The 20,576-nt window shown below is 36.2% G+C and overlaps 2 protein-coding genes across 4 annotated transcripts in view; one reads left to right on the top strand and one right to left on the bottom strand.

Moving 5' to 3' along the window:
- Positions 1–17,733, bottom strand: part of LOC132907329 (carbonic anhydrase-related protein 10) — a 231,082-nt gene extending 213,349 nt beyond the window's left edge. For 2 of the 3 annotated variants that reach the window (XM_060960303.1, XM_060960302.1), the window contains exon 1: positions 16,449–17,733. In XM_060960303.1, the coding sequence (XP_060816286.1) occupies positions 16,449–16,503 (55 nt within the window). In that variant the 5' untranslated portion in view covers positions 16,504–17,733. The remainder of the gene's footprint in view (positions 1–16,448) is intronic. The other variant, XM_060960305.1, reaches the window with a different exon arrangement.
- LOC132907330 (mediator of RNA polymerase II transcription subunit 29) overlaps positions 1–20,576 on the top strand; it is a 228,008-nt gene that overhangs the window by 94,688 nt on the left and 112,744 nt on the right. The gene's annotated exons all lie outside the window — the stretch shown is intronic.

Raw genomic sequence — 20,576 nt, 5'->3', positions numbered from 1 at the left:
TCGAACGTTTCGTGGTCAAAACTACAGGGCCATGACTATTATTAACAACAACAGCAAAATGCGAAACCAGGCGCAACGATGATAGCGAAACGAAGATGAACAACAAGGCTGCATACGAACTTTAACCGCAAATTGCAACCACAATACAGGTCGTTATAGCGTGACAGGAAATTAATGCTATAGCAAAACGCGGTGTCACTTGCATTATAATTCACGACAACATACTTTTCCCATCTTCTTCGTAATTTCATCGGCCTTGCCAATAGGATTTTTACCAGCTCAGAACGCAATTTCGCTATTTCCGTTCTACAGGAAATTCTAATAAGGAAGATGTACAGGATATTCTGGGAAAAACATAGGAACGACAGGTTGGAAAATATTTTAGGTATTAATATTAAAAAGGGATGCTTTCCAATGGTATTGAAAGTAAAAATAATAATTGAAATTAATTTTTCTATTTCATACTATACTAATAGTAAGTATAAAATCATAACCTTAGTAGAGTTGTCTTCTTGTTTGAATTATATTTTCTTGTCTCCAACATCAACAAGAATGACATGAAATTCAAATGTTAATTATATCGTATATAAACATTTTTTAAACACGACATTGTACCACGACAGAAAAATTTACTTATAATTCTCAATGAGAATTGATTGTAAAATTCATCAAAATAAAAAAAAATTATATCGCATAAAAATTCGTTATGAAGAGATATTCTTTATGTTTGAATAAATATCAAATTCTTTAGATAAATCAATTTTGCGAGGATTCAACATTTTCAAAATCTGGAAGCAACCACGAAGGAACACTGGAAAATCTGATCACGTCAACAACGATAATTAGCCACCGTATAAAACATCGATGATCAATCAATCTCACTAGAGAAACACATTGCTATTGGATCAACAAACCTTTACCAGCGCGAAACATTACACGATTCGCTCCCTCTGATAGACACACACAATACGATTACGCTCCTAATTAGCACGTTGTTCTCGCGTTTCAACCATACCAAACGCTCAAACACTCGACTATATGCACGATACTTCGCAATAAGCCTCTTCTCTGCATCCTGATATTTTCCAGCTCGGCTTAATGCATTTTTCACCCCTTTGCACTCTCTCTCCCTCTCTCTTTCTCTTGGAAATTCTCCGTTCTCACGCGTATCGGTTCTTAACGAGAGCCTTAGCTTTTGAAATATGTATGAAAACAATCATATGGTAAATAAAAATGTTTGGCAAATATTACTATTGATTTTTATACAGGAGGCAATGAAAAACTTGTGGATGGATGGAATAAAGGACAAGTTAACCAGGTAATTCACAATTAATGGAGAAGATTATTTGGACGATTATCATTGGAACACACACCGGTCTGAGAATAACCCAAAGTTCAATCGAAAAAATATGATTACGTTACCCCAATTTGCATTAAGCGGAGAATGTCGATTTTAATTACCGACGTCATTTTCGACTACGTAGAAATAACTATTAGAAATCCAAATCCTCAATTCCGAAATTCAAACAGATGTTCTCCAAAATAGCGTACATCAGCACAATTTATATTAATTTTAACTAGGGTAATTGACATTAGGGTCTATTAGTGTATTATAGCGTCGTGTAAATTTAGGCTGACTATTTTAATAGTTGTGCGAGCTACCTTAGAATAATCATACTAAATTCATTACCCTAATCGAACAGACAAGACATCAAGAAAAAAGGAAAACGAAGGAAAATTTATACCGCGTTTAAACGATCGCCGAGCTGGCTTATAATGCTCGACTGCGTCTCTAAATAACGCGATGCGTCGAAAAATGATGGCGGGCGGTATTTGTTATCGCATCGCTCCTCGCCTCGATCCTGAAAAACCTTCTTCGTCCCCAGGGGAGGTCGATGTTGCAGCGGTTCCATGTCCCGCGGCACGTTCCGTCGCGATAATCCCGCTTTTTTCGCGGCTGGAAAAACCGAGCTCGCGACCGAAGCGACCGTGCGTGCATTTTGAGCTCGTTAAATCGCGACTCGTAAGTGGGACAAACATGTCTCTGCTGGAATACTATAGATTGTTATGGCAATTTAGGCAATTTTTTGGCCTGAATTATTAGAACGGACCGAGTAAAGGAAAGACGACAGGTGAGACTTCATTTTTGTGGTTCAAACATTTGTTTAGTTTTAATTAACGAACCTGGCTGTAATTATTAGAAATTATTGACGAATATTAGTTAATTTTGATAAGGAATATCGTGATCGGATTGTAGAAAGTATAATGGACGATGTGTAATTGTAAACTGATATTAAACATTAAATATTAGCAGTAAATTTTTGGAAAATTTTAATATTCCATTTTTAGTGATTTCATGTGTCAATTTATGCAAAAGAAGGTACACAGTTGTACCTAGTAAGTATAGTTCTGAACTGCCTTAATAAAAATAGTAGAGTAAAATGACACACGAATTTTTCTACCTTCGTTTGAACCAAGGTTGAACTTCATGTAGTTGCTACAATTATCATGTATGGTGCTGTGTATACAGTATACTTCCAGTTCGCTTATGGAATATGATATGCTTGCGATACGACTCTCATACAATACTATACAATAGTATACAGAGCAAGGTATCTAACTCGACGACTCTAAATTCCCCATAAACAAATTATTTTATGAGAAAATTTTCTAAATAAAAGTTGACTAAATTCAAGAGGAACTTAGTTTGATATTATTCGTTTCTTTTTATAGATGAACATATAGAAGACATATAATAACAGTACAATCAAATTTCTCTTTCAACATAAAATCATATATTTTTCAATGTACTTATTAACCGATGTATTTATGCAGAATGTATAATTTGCAACAAAGCAATAATCTTGCTTAATAGAGATGTAAAGGTCCAATTATCATTACCTATATTCAAGCATGAAAGGTTCAGTTCCTTTTGTCGCTACATAATTGGTTTCTATAACATTGCGTATTATATAATTGCGTACACTAGACAAGTAAATGGATTAATTAACCCTGCAATTAGTTATTAACGATTAATAACATTAATTTGATAATACTACGATAATTCATAGCCGTGGGATCTACAGTCGAAATCGTAATTTCTAATTCAGAGGACATTGTACGATGAAAATACCGATTTAGATAATGCTTCTACCACGTAATTTGGTTTCAAATTAAATTGTGCACACAGTAGTCAGCATTAACGTTATTAACGGCAGTACAAGAGATACTTGTTCATACGGACCGATTTAATGCAATTTTAGATCGCGATTACGTTCTAGCTTTGTGCTTACACCTCGGGCGCCGCGTCATATCGATAATTCCAGGACAACCATTTTGATGTAAATAAACCACCAAAATAGTAAAAGTAGTGTGAATAATTTAGAAGTATGTATAAATTTTAGCATTTTATTTAATATTTTAAACAAACAACTCTTTTCTCTGTTTTTTTCTCTAGATAAATTAGTATTTTACTCGTTGATGTAGAATGATAACTGTTCGTGATATCTGATACAGGTATAAGTTGAAGTGGTAACTGGTTAATTAAAGTTTCATCGAGATGAATAGATAATAGAGAAGTTAATATAGTACGAGCAGCGAGGATTAAAATATATTTATAAATTAATTTATAAAATCCTTGATGTATTAGTAATTCGCTCCGGTAATCCTACGCTCCAGTAATTTGCTTGCATTTGAATTAAAAATTTCCATTACGTTACATTACTAAATCTAATCTATATAAAACGCCAGAATAAAAGGTTCCACTGTAGGAACAGAAATTACCAATGAGTTATTAAACGTAAATTGCGGAGATTTATAAAAGGAAAAATTGTAAAAATTGTATGAAATTCGTAAAAAGGTAAAATGTAGTAACAAATCTGACATAATAGTAGTAAAAAATTAAAAATCACATTGAAACACCGGCCACTCAGTTTTAAAGAAAAATAAATAAAATAAAATGTGCGAAACATATTAAACACAATAAAATACACAATGATCCATTTATATAATATAGGTTTTAGTTGTTTAAATAGTGTAATTTAATACATCATATCACATATAATATCAAAAATATCAATTAACGTATCAATATCCAATTAAAGGAAACCTAGCAATACACAAATATTCATACATATATACTGTTAATAATTTACTAATTCAATATTACCATCAGCACAAATAAAACCAATTACGTACAATAATTAAGATAATTTAACTACCATCTCCAGGCTTAATGAACGGACAAATCTTTCTTTTTCACGTGTTCTAATCGTTTTTCGCTTGTCCAATATTCTTGTACGGAACATTTTGCCCGTCGTTGAATTCGCCATTTCGAATCTCATCGCGTTAAATTACGAATGAGAAAGCCCTTCCAACTCCATTTGGTCGGCAACGTTGCATATTGCACACAACAGCATATTACATGCCGAGCATTACAGCGAAGGTGTCTCGTAGTTGAAAAGAATTCGTTCTGAACCCCCGTTGCTTATGAAACCCCCCCGCAGTCGGGGGAGATTTCCCTCATTTCCGTTTCTTCTGCTTCGTAATTCTGTCTTGAATTAAAGTTGACCTGTGAATTCGACTCTTCCGTTTCTCTTAAACCTGTCCCTTGCAATTACTTCCGAGCATTTTCAATGCTACACGTAATCCTTGTTACAGAATTAACAGAATGATCACTTAGCCAATTTTTTTCATCGATAAAAATTAAATTTTCCAATATCTTCGATGGCATTTACTTTAATTTCAACATCATAATTTCATGTTAGATCATTTTAATTCGTTATAGTTTGTTTATCACCTAAATATAGATTTTAATACAATCCGTTTCTGTATCTCCATCTTCTTAAATCTATTCATCAAAAGATATTTGAACTTGCTGCTCTTTACGTTCGTGCAATTAAGTATACGATTGACCTGGATCGTCGTATGTACAGCAATTTGCTTTAAGTATTAAATAAATTTATTTGCTGGAAGCTTGTTAATCCTCCTTAACAAAATTATATCTTACGTCTGTGATATAGGTTTTGTGTTTCTTGTGTATGTTTTTTATTAAATAACCTCATTATCTAAAAACATGCGTTAACACCCTATAACAAAGTTACATCTTTGACAACTAGATTTACAAAATTCTTAAATAATCGTAGCAAACATGCAATCATGTTAGAGAACTACGTATTTTTTATCTAATTGAATCATAAATCATCTCTCATTCGTCGAGAAATATACAATACAATCATGACGTTATATAAAGTAATGAAATAAGAATGTCACACATGTGGAATAGATAACGTACGATCGATCCGACTAATCGCGTAACAGACTCGACTGCTTGCAACTTGACAGTCTGTCACGGAAACGTCTGCAGACCGACGCGATGTGGCAGCGGCGCGTTTCCGCCTAGCGAGCTATAAGCGTGGCCATCCGCGCGGAAACGCACGCGAAACACGGGATACGTTCGTTGGGTATCGTATGTGCGCCACGATGAGTATTTCATACGAGAAACGCGGTATAAGACGACGAGGACAACGAGTCACCCATGCACAAATACAGATGCTCCCAGCCAGTTTCCTCTACGTCGAACAAGAGGGCTGAAATTTTACTTGCTTCTATTATCGTCGCGTGTTTGCAGCGAAATGACGAATCGATTAATGTTAACTTATTCATTTATAGTAAGTGAAATTTTATGATAAATTAATTTATGAGAAACTTGATGGGAAAGTTTCGAGTGTCAACGGGCCTCTTTATCTCGTGTTTGTTCAATAAACGATACAGTTAGTATAAGAAAGAAAAACTAAGTGAACACAAATTCACCATACACACAATATGTGATAAATCTTTTTCAGCTGTAACATTGTTCTGAATGGAATCACTTCGGTTCCATCAAATGAAAAATACAGACGTACACAAATACCTACTCTTCGATAACTTATGCATCCTCGAAGTACCATTTTGCAGAGTCTATATTTGGAGAGACCTTTCAAAAATAAAATCCCTCTTACCTATTGATTCATTCGTGACATCTCTAGGTGAAAACATCGATGCTAAAATCGGTTCTCGACTACCATTGACAAGAACAGGACGTCCAGAAAGTCTTATTTCTAGATTTTGCACGTTTATATCTTGAACCGCCGAGTTACTTACAAGTTTCCGCCACGCTAACCACGCAAAACTAATAGGGTCAGGATCGAAAAAGTTTCTCTTTATCCTGCAACTAGTTTATCAAGTATAAAAACAGAGTCAGAGCCAGAGACGAAAGGAATAGAAGATTTTCATCGATTCTAAGGTCTTCAATAACATTTTTCTTTTTTTTGAATAATACATGTAAAGCAGTTTTCAATGAGCTATAATATGAAGTAATATAAAGATTTGAATAAAAAGAGAAAAGCAATTAATCGTATAGTATAAAAAAAGATCGTATTAATCGAAAAATCTAAATTTCTCTGTTTAATTATTTCAATGATCCGCCATCAACAGCCATTATCGTCATAATCAATGATCTTCATCGAAAGTCTACGCCAATCTCTACGCGTCACGAAGGCCTGAGAATGGCAACGCGGTACCTCGAGTGTCCTCGAGTGGCTTGCAAGGCCCTCAAACCGGAAGAAGAACGCTGATGCAACTGCTATTTATCTCGAGCCAGACCTCGAGCATTATCATTTCAAATTGGTAAGCCTGGTCGATCCTGTGCAAGGCAGTTTCGAGCCGCGAAGAAAACTCGAGAAAATAATCTCAACATCCTTCCGTCAGGATGATAAACTCCTCGTCGAAAGTGTGAGTGGTCTTTTGTTTCATGGTATTTCATTCTCTTCTTACAGTTGCGTGTTTCGTATCATCGAATAGAAAAAAGAAGAGATACGTCTTTTAAAGATGAACTTTGTAATGCAATTAAGTTCGTTATTGCTCCAATTAATTTTCAACTTTTATTCTTACATATTTGTATCAACGACACGAGTAAGTAATACGTTAATGAGTAAATCATCTTGTTAGAGTATGCTAAATAATCTCGTAAAAAATTTGAATACAACATTGTCATCCAAGATGAAATATATTCCTGCACTATGTATTCTTTAAGTTCACTGCTAATATTTAACGTGTAGAAAGTAGATTATGAATGATTAGGTATAATTAAAATGATACGGTGATATTTCACGAATTATACTTTCAAACAATTAAAAAACAACTTCACCGCAATAATATTACACGTTAAGTACCAAACACTGAAAGATATAAAAACATGTAATGGAATAACATTCTGAACACAAAATAACAACTTAAAACGCGAATCGTCTCAGAAGCTACAGAACAAGCTAAATACAAACCATCCTCCCACATACTTCGATATTCCAGCTATTTCTCCGTGCAAGTTTCGTAGGAAATTCCACTTCTGTATTCATTCGCGAACTTTTGACCCATCAGCCTGGTTCGAACTTGGAAAGAACCTTCAGACGTCTTTGCGTAGAAGCAATTAACGTGGTCGAAGGGATATAGTTGTTTCGAAACGGGTGAATAATTCAGAAGGAGGGCGGAAAAAAGGGGCGGAATCGCGCACGAACAGGGCGTAGGACGCCTCTGACGACGCCGAGCGCCGCGACGCGCCGTCAATCACGTTGATTGACGCTTCGAGCCGACGGCGAATAACAATTTGCTCGAAATAACTGACAACCGTACTCGTCGGGCCACGGCCGATAATGAATCAGGACAAACACTCTGCCAACTATCGCTTTCATCCTCTTTTTCACCTTCGCTAACGATCTTTTACCTTGTCATATTCCAATAGTTTTACAGCACCGATTATGAATGTTTCCTTTGTCCTTCCTGTTGCTTTGTTTGCTACATCGAAGATTAATTTGTCTTTACGTATTGGAGAGAGGATTGACAGTGACGAAGATATTTTAATTGTTTGGTGAAGCAATTGATTCTAGGTGAAGAGGTAACGACATAATAAATTTATCCATATTTTTCTTAAATTTATAAATCTAGGATTCTACATTATATGGAAAGTACTAAGTGTACCAGGAATATAAATTTCGATTTGTTCTAAAAATCCCTAATTTCCAAACTCTACAAACTCTAAGCGTAAAATATCAACAAACAATCTAAAACTTTCTACAACAAAATCTTATAAAGTCTTATCACGTCCCTTTCTATTTTCCTATTATCAATTCCTCTACAAAATACCAGCCGAGAATGTAGTTAATTAAATCGATTATCCAAAGGACAAAGACATCGAGCAAAGTACTAATAATCCCGACGCGACACGTATATTCGAAATATTTAGGCTAGTCACTTCAAGCCCGCCTCGAGTCTGGTTTTATCGAGGTTCTCGCGTAATTATGTGCTGGTTGCTGTCAATAACGACGATAACAGTCGACGAGGTTCAATCGAGATAGCACGTTTATGCGATAATGTGAACGATTAGACGCAGACTGAAGCTGCGCTGTTCCGAAGCTACCTAGATCCAGATTGAAAATTACGAGACTTCTCCAAGCTATTATCTCGATCTTAAGACTCATTTGTGTCGTGCGTTGAGAATCAGGGCCGTTTAAAATTTTCATATCGAAATTTTGCTACTTATTCTTGCTAGTTCTTTCTGGAAAGAAAGAATTTTCAGTGATAATCGATCTCAAAAAGAAGACGCAGATATTTTTATCATTGGCTAAGATGGTTTGGACAGATTGAAAAATAAGAGAGTACGTCTTTTGCAATTGTACTATCCCACATACTTTGGCGAACTCTCCATTTACACATAGTACAATGACTCTGTTGAGCTAACTACCTAGATTAACATCACCAAATAGATAAATAAATAACAACTAATTAATAAATAATTATTACCAAACCCTAACCTGGGAATGGTTGCAGAAGCAGCATTCAGAACAAAGAGAAGGAAGAATATTGTAACGAACGAAATTCTCGAATGCACCCCTCGTTCACGTAGATTACGTGGGAACAAAATCGCGAGACAAAGCTATTACGTTGCAGACGGCGCATCGTTCGGTTGTTTGTTTGATTGCGTTTCAATGTATAACGCTGACACGCGTTTCCTTTCACCGAAAAGGACGACGGCGGCGAATGAGGGACTCCAGCCACGTTTCCGTACTCCGGTTTTAACTTCCAAGTAGCCAGAAGCAGGGCTCGAGTTTAACGTAACAATAGTAGTTTCAACTTCACTTCTATTATACTTGCTCTTTTACATAATGGAGACATAAGGCAGTTTCACATAATTGTGGGTATTTTGACATTATTATAGAGCGACTAATTAATCCCAAACGTCTGCACGTTAATCAATTAGATTCAAAAATATCATTGGTTTGTTTTTTTTTTTTTTTTAAATAGGAACATGAAGTATCTTTATGCTTTGATATTGTTATATAACGATTAAGTCCAAATAAGATAATTAAACGTTGCGTTATGTCTAAGCGAATTACGTCTACGCCTGCACAAAATGTCGTCGTAAAGATTTCTGTTGCTGATTGCTGTTTTCTGAGACAAAGTGCAACATTCTAAATCGGGAACGTAATCGTCGAAGTTATTTCGTTGAGCGTTAAAATAATTGGAGAATTTCCAGAGGTCACTTGAAAGTAACGGAAGATCATTAAAGTCAAAGATCACTTAAAGACCACAAGAGTTCATCGATATCGTATTACTGAGATTGAAAATCAATTCTAGGTCATAAATTGTGAAATTAAACTTGAAAAAATTAGATGAAAGTCATAGATCATAAAAATCTCGTCACTGCTATAATCACTTAAATTATAATCGATGTAGCGTCGTTGATGCTAAAAATATTTTAGCATAAAGAAGATACTTTAAATAAAAATAAATACCGAAGGAACTTCTATTTGCAAAATCATCCGACATTTTCTGAGTATAGTACAACATAATTACGCAACAATTTTCAAAGAAATTATGTGGCACAAAAAGAATTTTTAAGCCAGTTGTATAACATTTTTGATGAAAATTATCGTCGCTATGATTAAAAGTCGTAAAATGTGCGTGGAAAGTCAGTCACAGTTAATCTCCGCTAGATTAACGTCTGATTCCGCGTAATGTATTAACGGAACAGGCGCAAGCAAGTGAAATGGAAGAACGTAATCACATTAACGGGGAAGTTAGTGTCGGTTTAGGTGGCATGAAAAGTGGTAGAAGATTACAGATAGCGCTCTCTAAGTATCCGTATGCTGTACACCGCTGAGGGACCTTTACTTTTTTAAATGCAAATACTACATCCTAAATATTAATGTGCTTAGCGTAACGCTTTTGAAACGACCGTGTCCTCACCATGGAAAATCGCCAGCATTTTTTATACGACAGCTCTCTTTAAATTACTAAAATTCGCTGGAAACTGCATTTTGCTGTGCGACTCGCTGATGGTTATAGTCATTTTATGTATCTTATCATATTCATGATTTAATTCCATTTAAACTTATGTAACGACGATAATTCCGACAATAATATGAAATTGAAAAGTCTAGAAACGTAGACGTAAAATAACAAAATCTTCTTTCTACGGATAAAATTGCACTCCAATCGAAAACGCTTGGCTTACTTATTGAAATAGAAAACGCATCCTGTGAAATAAATTTTCTATTATAAATTCCTTCTCAATTTCGTCGAAATTCTTTAGAAACCGACTTACAAGAAAAAAACTTGATACTTTAAATCAAAGTACTTGATTCGATGTAAGTACAAAGGAATAAAGGAGGAAAATATGAAACAAAGAAAAGAGAAACGGTATTAATTTCTTCGAGGAAAATTCACGAATAAACAATTATGTTCGATTCGAAAAGCTCGTGAACGATTAAGGTCCTGTTGAATCTTTGAGGGGTTCGGGCGAAAGAGGAAATGGGTGTACGCTCGGCTCGATGCCGGGGAATAGAGAAAAATTTACTTCCTCATTTCGACCGAATACACGATACGGTTTTAGAGCTCCCTATAAATATTTGCTTGCTACGAAATATTTGAAAACGCCGTAATGGCCGCAATATTTCGGTAAATTTCGCCGGCAAATATTCGCAGTTCGGTTGGCAACCGGGTCGATCAACCGGGATTAATAAAAGTAAATCTGAAGATTACCGTGCACCACAGTCTCACCCTATGCCTAGATTGATTTCTGTCGCGGTTACTTGTTCGTCTATCTCTTTTCGTTTCACCTCCTCGAGGCTCACACGATAAATGAATGGGCGCTTTTAACTGACGTCTCACCATGCCGGATACACGCTACATTTGAAAAGAATAAATCGCCCATTTTTGGAAAGAATAAATTATTGGATATTATGGATTAATCGAGAAACTTTTAAGATAAATAATTTCATAAGATAAAATGAACCAAATAGTAGAAGTTTCAGTTTTAATGTTTTTAATGATAGAATTATAATTTTATAATGATTCGTAAAGAACTGAAACTTGAAATAAAAGATACATCCAGAGTATACATATAGATGTTTATCATAAACCTGTAGGTTCTTTTTTTAGGAAGTTAGTCAATTATTATTAACTGTGTCTGCTTGTCAGAATGGATATGTTTTGCAAAATGTATAAAAGCTAACTAGCTGATAAACCGACATTTTTTAAAAGAACGAGCCAACGAGCTTTTGAATGAAATAAATTACATTGTTCAGTACAGTATATAATAATTAGACAATAAATTGAAAATAGGATTATATTCTAGAGATAAAATATGTCTGCTTGTCAAAATGAATATCTTTCACAAATATTTCAGAGTAGTAATCAAAATGGAATAAAATGTCAGATGTATAAATATTCCACAGATGTTATACATTTATATGTACATATACATGTATCTCCAAAAGATGTATATATGTCATAAAAGATGTATAAATATCATATATTTGATGTTTATATACTTAAAGTAAAATATTTTTACACGTAAAGCAAAGAAAAAGAATAAACTAAATAAAGTAGTACAAGACACTACTTGATCAGCCACCTCAGATAACTACAAACACATCGATTTGATTTATCTTGCGACACTACGATACACTTTTCGCTTCATTTATACCCTGTAGGAAATATTACCAACACATTAGCCAATATACCAACACCATAATTTCTTTCGTTTCTAACGTTGCATACGTGCTAATCCTATGATTATTTCAGGCAACCGTACGATCCTCAAGTGACATCGCGATTTGTCCATCCGCTTATAGCAGAGTCGTTTAACTTTAAAGCCTGCATGTAAACGAACATAACTTAATTCCAAATAATAAACGGAACCGTTTCTTCATGAAAACGATAGCAATAAAAGCTAGGGTTGAGAAACAGAGGGAGCGAACCGGTGAATTGCAACGGTGAACACTCGAACGAGCAAATGAAATTAAACGGGTCGAGGCGAGTACATATTTCATTAGACGCGTAATCTTGTTTATTGCAAGGTACACTGGTAAGTAATTGAATGTAAACAGTGCAATTTTCCGGCGTTCGTTTGCTCGATTTCCCTAGAAAACTGATCGATCCATGCTAAACGAATCTTTCGCGCGTCAGAGTTCCGCGAAAGGAGAAGAAGAACGAGAGAAACGAGCACGATCTAGAAAAAAAAATGAAAGAATTATCAGGCAAACGGAGAGAATAGCTGTGTACAAGCGGGCAGAAAAGCAGCTGGGAAAACGAACTCATAAAACGCCACGCATTTTCATTCATTCATTCCCCCGTTCTAAAGCGAATCGACATCGACTATTTCCCCTCTTGACAAAGATACAAGGCTAAAAGAGAGAAGAAGAATAGAGAGGGAAAAAAGGCACAAAACAGGCGAGAAAAAAGGCAGGAACAACGCGTTTTGATTCACTTTCACGGCCTCGTACTCTTTCACCTTGTAGGATTTTTTTCTATTTTTATTTTTCTTTTTTTTTTTTTTTTTTTGGTCGACACAAAAATCCACCGTCCATCCATGCATATCGTTTTTTATTTCCCTCGACGAAAGCTCTGTTAATGCGCGCGTTAACACCCCACGATCCGCGGTGGCTTTTTTTACAATCCCCCTTTTCTTCGTCCATTGCTAGCTCGCCTTTCTCTCTCGCTTTCTCCCATTTTCTTTTCTATATCTCTTCTCTCACTCTCTCACTCTCTCTGTCTCTCTGTCTATCTCCTCTTCTTTTCCTCACTGTTGTGTATCCGGTCGTTTCTCTCTGTCTCTCGCTCTGCGTAGATTACGAGGGCTGGCACGCCGTAAAATCTGCCGACACGTGTAAAAACGACACGCGTTAGCCCGCGGGGTTGTTCCCTGTTTTATTTTCCTTGCAACTATTTGCTGTAAACCGGCAACTCCGAAAAATCTCTTTGGGAACGGGCACACGGCTGCTTTAACGTCCACTCGACGACTTAACGTCCGTAATCTAGCTTCACTTAACTCTACCGTGACGTTCCGTAACCCGTCCTACCCCATCTACTTTAGGCTCGTTCCTGCGAGGATTAAGAATTCTCTCTCGCTCTTCGTCTTTTTCGCAGGATGAAACTCCGATGGTTTATGGATTTCCACTTTCTGCGCCCGTTGGGGATAAATCGGGATACAGTCGACTACCAATTTCTTTTTCTTTCCCGATTTTCGTGTTTGGTCGGACAATTAGAATATTTAACTTTACGTAGAAGTTAATAGAGTTGATCATTCGAAAATTGGGGATAAAATCGAATCCTGCGGCGATTAAGATCACTCGTAATAAATCCCTGCGATGAAAGTCGATTGGTATCACCTTAGGATTTATATTCAATCCAATTATACATTAACGTTAAACAATATTTTTCGAAAGATTAGAAACTAATTTATCGTAAGGAAGAATAATAGTATCAGTGAAATAAAAATGTTAAACACAACAAAGTTGGAAATTTGAAAGATATAAATGATAGAATCAGCAAAATAATATCCTTACAAAAACGGACAATTATTACAACACGGCAATTTAATTTGGAAAAGTTACATCTAAAACCAACCATGATACAGTTAAAGCTAGGTTTTGCTCTTTAACAAGTTGACAATTAATTTAGAGTAACAGAATAAAACACTATCGGTATTCATATTGGAAATTAAAATTCTTCCTTTTTTTTTCAAAAGTTTGTTAAGTCGTCGCTACATAAATGGTACAAAGTTCGAATGTCCTCGAGCGTCAACAGCTCAAGGATTAACCGTATTCCACTCGTTTAAAACCAGATTAAACGAGCTTCCTTTCTTTTTTCTCCGACTTTATTAACTAATTTAGAGAGAAGCGCGGAGGCAGGAAGAAAAAAAAAGAATAGTTGGCAAAAAGTTTCGGTCAGGTGGTGGTTAGCTGCAAACTTGTCTGGCGCTTTACGACACTTCCGAGTTCGCGTTCCTTCGTCATACGGGACAAAAACAGTTCCTGTACGACCTCCTTCGAGGAAATCCACGTGAACAATCCTATCAACCTACAATGTACGCGTCAACGAAGCCAACTCCTTTTGGGAGGATAAAAACAACTTCTACAATTGCTACATTCAGACAGTTCAATTCAACAGCACAGTTTTCTGACCGTTTTAAACCAAATCAAGACTGGTCATAAAATGTTTACATAGTGATTTTCTCGATAAATCGCGATGCATGAAACTAACAAAATAGAGCAGCTATTTAGCTGTTTTTCAAAAAATTTTTGCAGAACAATTTATCAGTGAGCAGTAAATACGTAAATTGATCATATTTACAGCGGTGATACAAAAGTTTCTGGTCAGATACATGTTTCGCTAAAAGCGATATTTTATACAAAGAATTTATACTATTATTATATAATAAGTATACGACAGTGTCCGTTTCAGTGTATTATTTTTTTGTTAAATAAAGTGGTGTTAGGTATCCCTTTTAGATTGTGGCGTGAAAAATCTATTTGGCCGAAAATGTTTGCACATTGTATACTATTTGCTTCGACTATTATTTTGATTCTCATTCAATTTCTTTCGTGTATTATTTACGTTGATTTTATATATTATCGTCTCCGGATGTTTATGCATATTCATATTTTTATGAATATACTATCATCTACTATCTTCATCTACCATCTATTGTAAAGGGTAATTTGACTTGGATATTTTATATATCTTTATGAACTGTGTATTTGCATCTTTGAAGTTCCGTCAATTGCATAAACATCCGTGGTATAATAACATGAATATGATTTCTCGTCTTCACATCCATTCATAATTTACTGGACACTTGATAACAAAATTTAACTTTTAAAAGAAATACCTATCCAAATAACTTCTTAATAGGATTGTAGAAATATTGTATAATCTAGTTTTGTTCTTTGTAATACTGACAATTCATAACTGTCAATTTTAATTGGTATGTAAAACATTAATTTATCACTGTCCTAAATCTGCTAACGGTCTCTGTAAGGACTTTTGAATAGCAGTGTACATATTATATAATATTACCATACAATACTCTGTAATACTATCTGTACGATATTATACTACATCAATTGTGCATTATATATGTAATGGCCAAACGCCATTCATTTGATACTATTATTAGTATGAATTCTCTGCACTCCGAAAATATTTTTCATACACGATTATACACCAACTTCAAAATATTTTTATGGTAGAATTTGTTGAAACCAAAAGTTTTCGTATGTAACTGTGTAAAAACGTTTTTCTCCGATTTTTATCGGTTAAAATAATATCAGAAACAATATTCACATTATTAACATCTACAGCATCAATGGAGCGCAAAGGACTGAGAATAATAATCATTATTTATATAGAATGTCTTTGAAACCATGGTACAATCGAAGAAAGTTTCATTCCTCGTCTAACAGCGGGACACGTACGTGTTCGTATATATTTCTCAAAAAACTCATATTCGGATATTCGTTAAATACACGTGCACTTAATTAGCCATAATCTTCTTCGTTAAACTATCTAGGTAGCTATCCCAGTAATCGTAAACTATAGTGTCAGAATCAGAGTTTGGTTTACAGTTTAAATTAACACGAAAAGATTCAACGTTGTAATGTTTTACCGATAAGAAGTTTTAGAAAATTTGGATGTCACGAAAAAATTCATGCTCGATAAATTGAACAAGCTTAAAGAAATGTTGCACTTTATTCTGAGAATAATGAAAATTGTCTTTAACTAACAAATAAGACAGAAATAATCGAGCTAGTGAAGAATTTCACCACATCGTCATTTTCACTGACTCAAACATCTGTGTGAATATCAACCGAACACGACGTTATTTTTAAAATACATCATCTTTTCGATGCAACTAAAATACACGTGTCTTTAATAAATATTCCAATTAATCGTCGTTGAAAACAGATCTGTACACGAAAACGTTTCATACTAAGTTTCCAATACACTCTTACACGAATCATCGCCCTTTTCTATTATATCACCAGATTTCAATAACACCCAGCGTTACCAATCCCTTTCGTTGAAAGTCAGGGAAGCACTTGCTACAAAGAAACGTGACAAAAGCTCACCGTTGACGATGACGATGACGCCCAACAGGCAGAGCAGCAAGTGTCGCAGGCACATCTTCTTCCGTCGAGTAGAGATTACCGAAAAAAAGGGGGACACGCAAAAAAGGGATCCTCACTTGCTTCTGTCGGACATCGTTTTTCAATCTAGTTGATGGAAAAAGCCTCGTCTCCCTCTTTCTCGAACTGTCTCTGGCGATCAGTCGACCAGGGACAGACGGACGTTCATCGCGATCCTGACACTTGTTATCATCTTGCACGAGAACTCCGTGGGAGTTCTAGATGTTTACGCCGTTACTATCCAAATGGAAAATATCAGCAATCAACTCGGATTGATTTCAACTTGATGGTCGAGAGGAGAGTCAAAACGAACAATTACAGTCAATTAGAAAAAAGACTTTAAACATTCATCGAATAGAACGGAGCTCCGACAGGAATTCGGACTTCTCTGGATGAAGTCTCTCTCCTTTTCTGTCTCCTCCGTATGTTTCTAGCAACTGAAATCCCCTTTTCTGATTTTCCCTCTGTTGGGACAGCGACTCCTAGACGGCTCTTTGTCTCTCAACACAGATATATAATATCTCTCTTCCTGCGGATCTTCGATCTGCTTGTTTGTTCTTGATGACGTCAGCTAACCACAAACTGTCCCGCGATCCTTTGCAAGCTTGCCGCAAGGAGCGAGGGATGAGAGACCGAATAGTCTCTCGAGACACACTGCTCCCGACTCAGGGACCTCTTAACGTAATTGCTTTTACCGTGTGTCGAATTTCTACGGATCTTAACAGACAAAGCGACCAGTCTGGTCACGACTGTTTCTTCCTTTGCGCACCATCCGAAACGAAATCCTTTTGTATCACCAAGGAACCAGACGTCGTTCAACTTTCTTACACGAAACGTGACTCGACTCTTGCACTAAATTTTCATATATCGCAGTTCGATCTGTCGGCAATTTCCAGCGTGTTACATGTATCGAAGGTATTCGAATGATAAATAACGATATTTCTAAGCTCGACGTACGCACTCGTAGGAGCGACAAAGTCGAGAAGTGGCGCGTCAGAGACCGAAAGCCATGAAACACGAACAAGACCGCCACGATAGACTTCCGGCCACGGCGAACTCGCGGCGCTTACTGAGTCTCTCGAGGCGCTCTTCGAGGGTGACGAGCACGTTTCTCATCCCCACCATCGGCGGCAAAGCCACCACACGACAGGCCGCGCGGCGATCGGTCGCGCAAACGCACTACCAGCCCACGGTGGTTACGCGTGACTCGCCGTTCGACTCGCGAGCGTCGCGGCGCTTTTCAAGGAGCGAACTGACTGTGAGCAGCGGCTAAGGCGGCCGTCTGGTGGGGTGCAACAGAGAGAAAGTCGCGCACGTAAAGCGCAGACACACGTATGCACGCGCGCACGTAACAAGATCGCGTAACGTGAGCGTGTCAACGTGAGCGTGTCAGCGTGAGCGCGCGGGAATCCAACTTGCGGCACAAGTTATGACCTCAAAGGGATCGTTAACGAGCACCCGCCAAATTAGTATAACGGCCACTCGTCTCACCCTACGCTTTTCAGAAACATCACCGGTCTCTTTTCACTTCTTCTTGTGTTTCTTGGAATTGGGATACTGTCGGTGGTAATATCGTTCGGTTATTTTCTCGCAGATTTTTGAAAAATGATTCTGTTATTCCGAAGATGCGAGATTCTTTCCTCTTTGAAAGGCTAAAGGGTTGTTAGAAGTGAAAGAAATTTGGTTTCGTTAAAACTAAAGATACTAGAGTTTTAAGTATATATTTTTGTTTTCTCTTAAACTATGGAGAATTGTCTGATATTAATTTAATATCTATTCAATCAATATCGATAATTTTAATACCAATAATCAATTTAATATTAATTTAATTAATTTAAGTAGATTATAATCATTTGGTATTCGCGAAATTTTATTTCTTTATCGCTGGAAATGTCAGAGCTTTAAGTATATGTTTTTATGAGTTTGATTAAAAACAACTGTTGAAATGAGTGACAACTTCCATCAGTGCATTCGACATTAATATTAACGGTAAGATTGATATGCGATACTTGTGGCACGATACGAAGCACAAAGAGACTCTGTAAACTGAAATCTGCATGAAAATTTGCACAGTGTTCCCTTGACGCACTTGTACGCTTTCGATTTATGCATCATTCGTCGATGAAATTAAAACCATGTTACATCGAATACTAAAAGGGAAAGGAGACGTATCTAAACAAAATTCCAAGAGCAATATAGACCTACAATTTCTAATGTACTTAACAGTTTTTCCTCGTAATAACTTTAGGATTTCATCTTTAAAATGTCATAATTCTACTATTGGTTGGTCACAATGATACAAGAGACAATACAACACACTCGAACATCATTAACACCGTATCCCGTTGGTTTTCAATACGTTATATCGAACACGAGAATACTCGACACCTCGGCAAGTTTTTACGAGAAAATTCCACTGGCATCGATACTCATCGGCGATCGTTAATTAATCTCTATAACACGATCGCGTATATCGGAAGTAATGCAAGCTACCGGTGCACTAACGAGCTACGCGTCATACACGATCGATGTAATTATTAATTAGTTTCTCCGTATCAAAGCAGTGCCGTGAACTCTGCCGTCTCTACAGAGATGTAAATAATTATTCAATAGCGGTGACACTGTAATCTGTAATAAACAACGCGTTGATCTATAGCTCGTTTAACACAGGACAACTTTAAATATCGATCGATGCATCCTTATCGAAGGGAAGCAGACTCTATCATTTCGTATTCAGTTCTGACTCTTTTATACGTACAGATCTTTGAATTATAAACATCTTTCTCGAGAGAAATTTTGTAAGCATCATTTATTGTTTCAGGAGGATCTTTAAAAATTAGTATTGTTTAAGCAGAATGTGTAAAAATTAAAAACATTAAAATATCTTTTCTTTTTTTACGAAATGACTCACATTGAAAGATTACAAAACCCCTTATACACTAGATAAATAACAATTTAAATCGCGATACTTTACACCTGGAGACTTCGATTAGTTCAGCTTGTTCGTGGTCAATCAAGGAAAAAGGACTCGTTCAAGAGAATCGAAAAAACGTTCATGGAATAGGCTAACGCGGTGAATTCTTAGTCGATCCTTTCAAGAGATAAGCAAATTTTCGCTCGGCGATTTAGCAAATTCCAATAATAACCGAGCAGAAACAGGCGGAAATGAATTCGTCGAGTGATAAAAAAGGAGTTTTTGGCTGCCAGGTCGTGCTTTGATCGGCGGTTCTTCAAAGCACCCTGTCTCATTTCGATTCTGTTTTACTTTACCCGCATATCGATATTCTCACCGTCGCTCTTTTTTTTTTGTCCACCCGTCTTTCGCTTTATTCGCGTCTTTTGTCGACCAATTTTCGGCTTCGCGTAGAACGGCTTTCGTGAAGGTAGAAAGGAGAAAAAAAGAGAATAGCCGTCCCTCATTAACCGCTGCTGGTACCTCTATGGGGAGGAGCTTAATGCCTAAAAGAGAATAAAATTTCCCTGTCCAAGCTGAAACGGATTTCACTGCGCACAATAAATCTATTCCGTGGACGATCCGATTGAAAATTTTACCTTTTAAATGTTATTACCGTTAAATCTCCTATCATTGGTACATTTTTTCCTTTTTCTTTCATTTAGCTGATGATAACGATCCTTTGTTTCGTTTGCTGATTATATGAAAAAGACATCGTAAAAGATTTTAATATGAGAAAATGGCAAATGAACCGAATTATTCGACTGCACACAAACTAATACAACTTTATTCCTATTATAATACATGTGCAAGTTATGGGGGTACTTTTCCTTCTTTCCTCTTCAAAATCTCGTGGTGATAACGATATTTAAAACTTTGTCTCACTTAGAAAATATTTGTATAATTTTATAGAAAAGCACTGATAAATACTACTTCGCTTTTATTATAATCTAGGCCCTATTGGCATATTATTTTCCACTTTTTATTTTAAACAATTCAAGGTAACAATTCTTTGTTGTAGTTTGTTGATTATATTAAAAATGTGCCATAAAAGATTCGTACAATTCTGTGAAGAAATACCGAATGATCGCACGGCTGGCCATGTGCCAAGTAATACT

The sequence above is a fragment of the Bombus pascuorum genome, chromosome 5 (genome assembly GCF_905332965.1).
Source record: "Bombus pascuorum chromosome 5, iyBomPasc1.1, whole genome shotgun sequence".
NCBI lineage: Eukaryota > Metazoa > Arthropoda > Insecta > Hymenoptera > Apidae > Bombus > Bombus pascuorum.
This window is presented reverse-complemented; position numbering and strand designations above follow the sequence as displayed.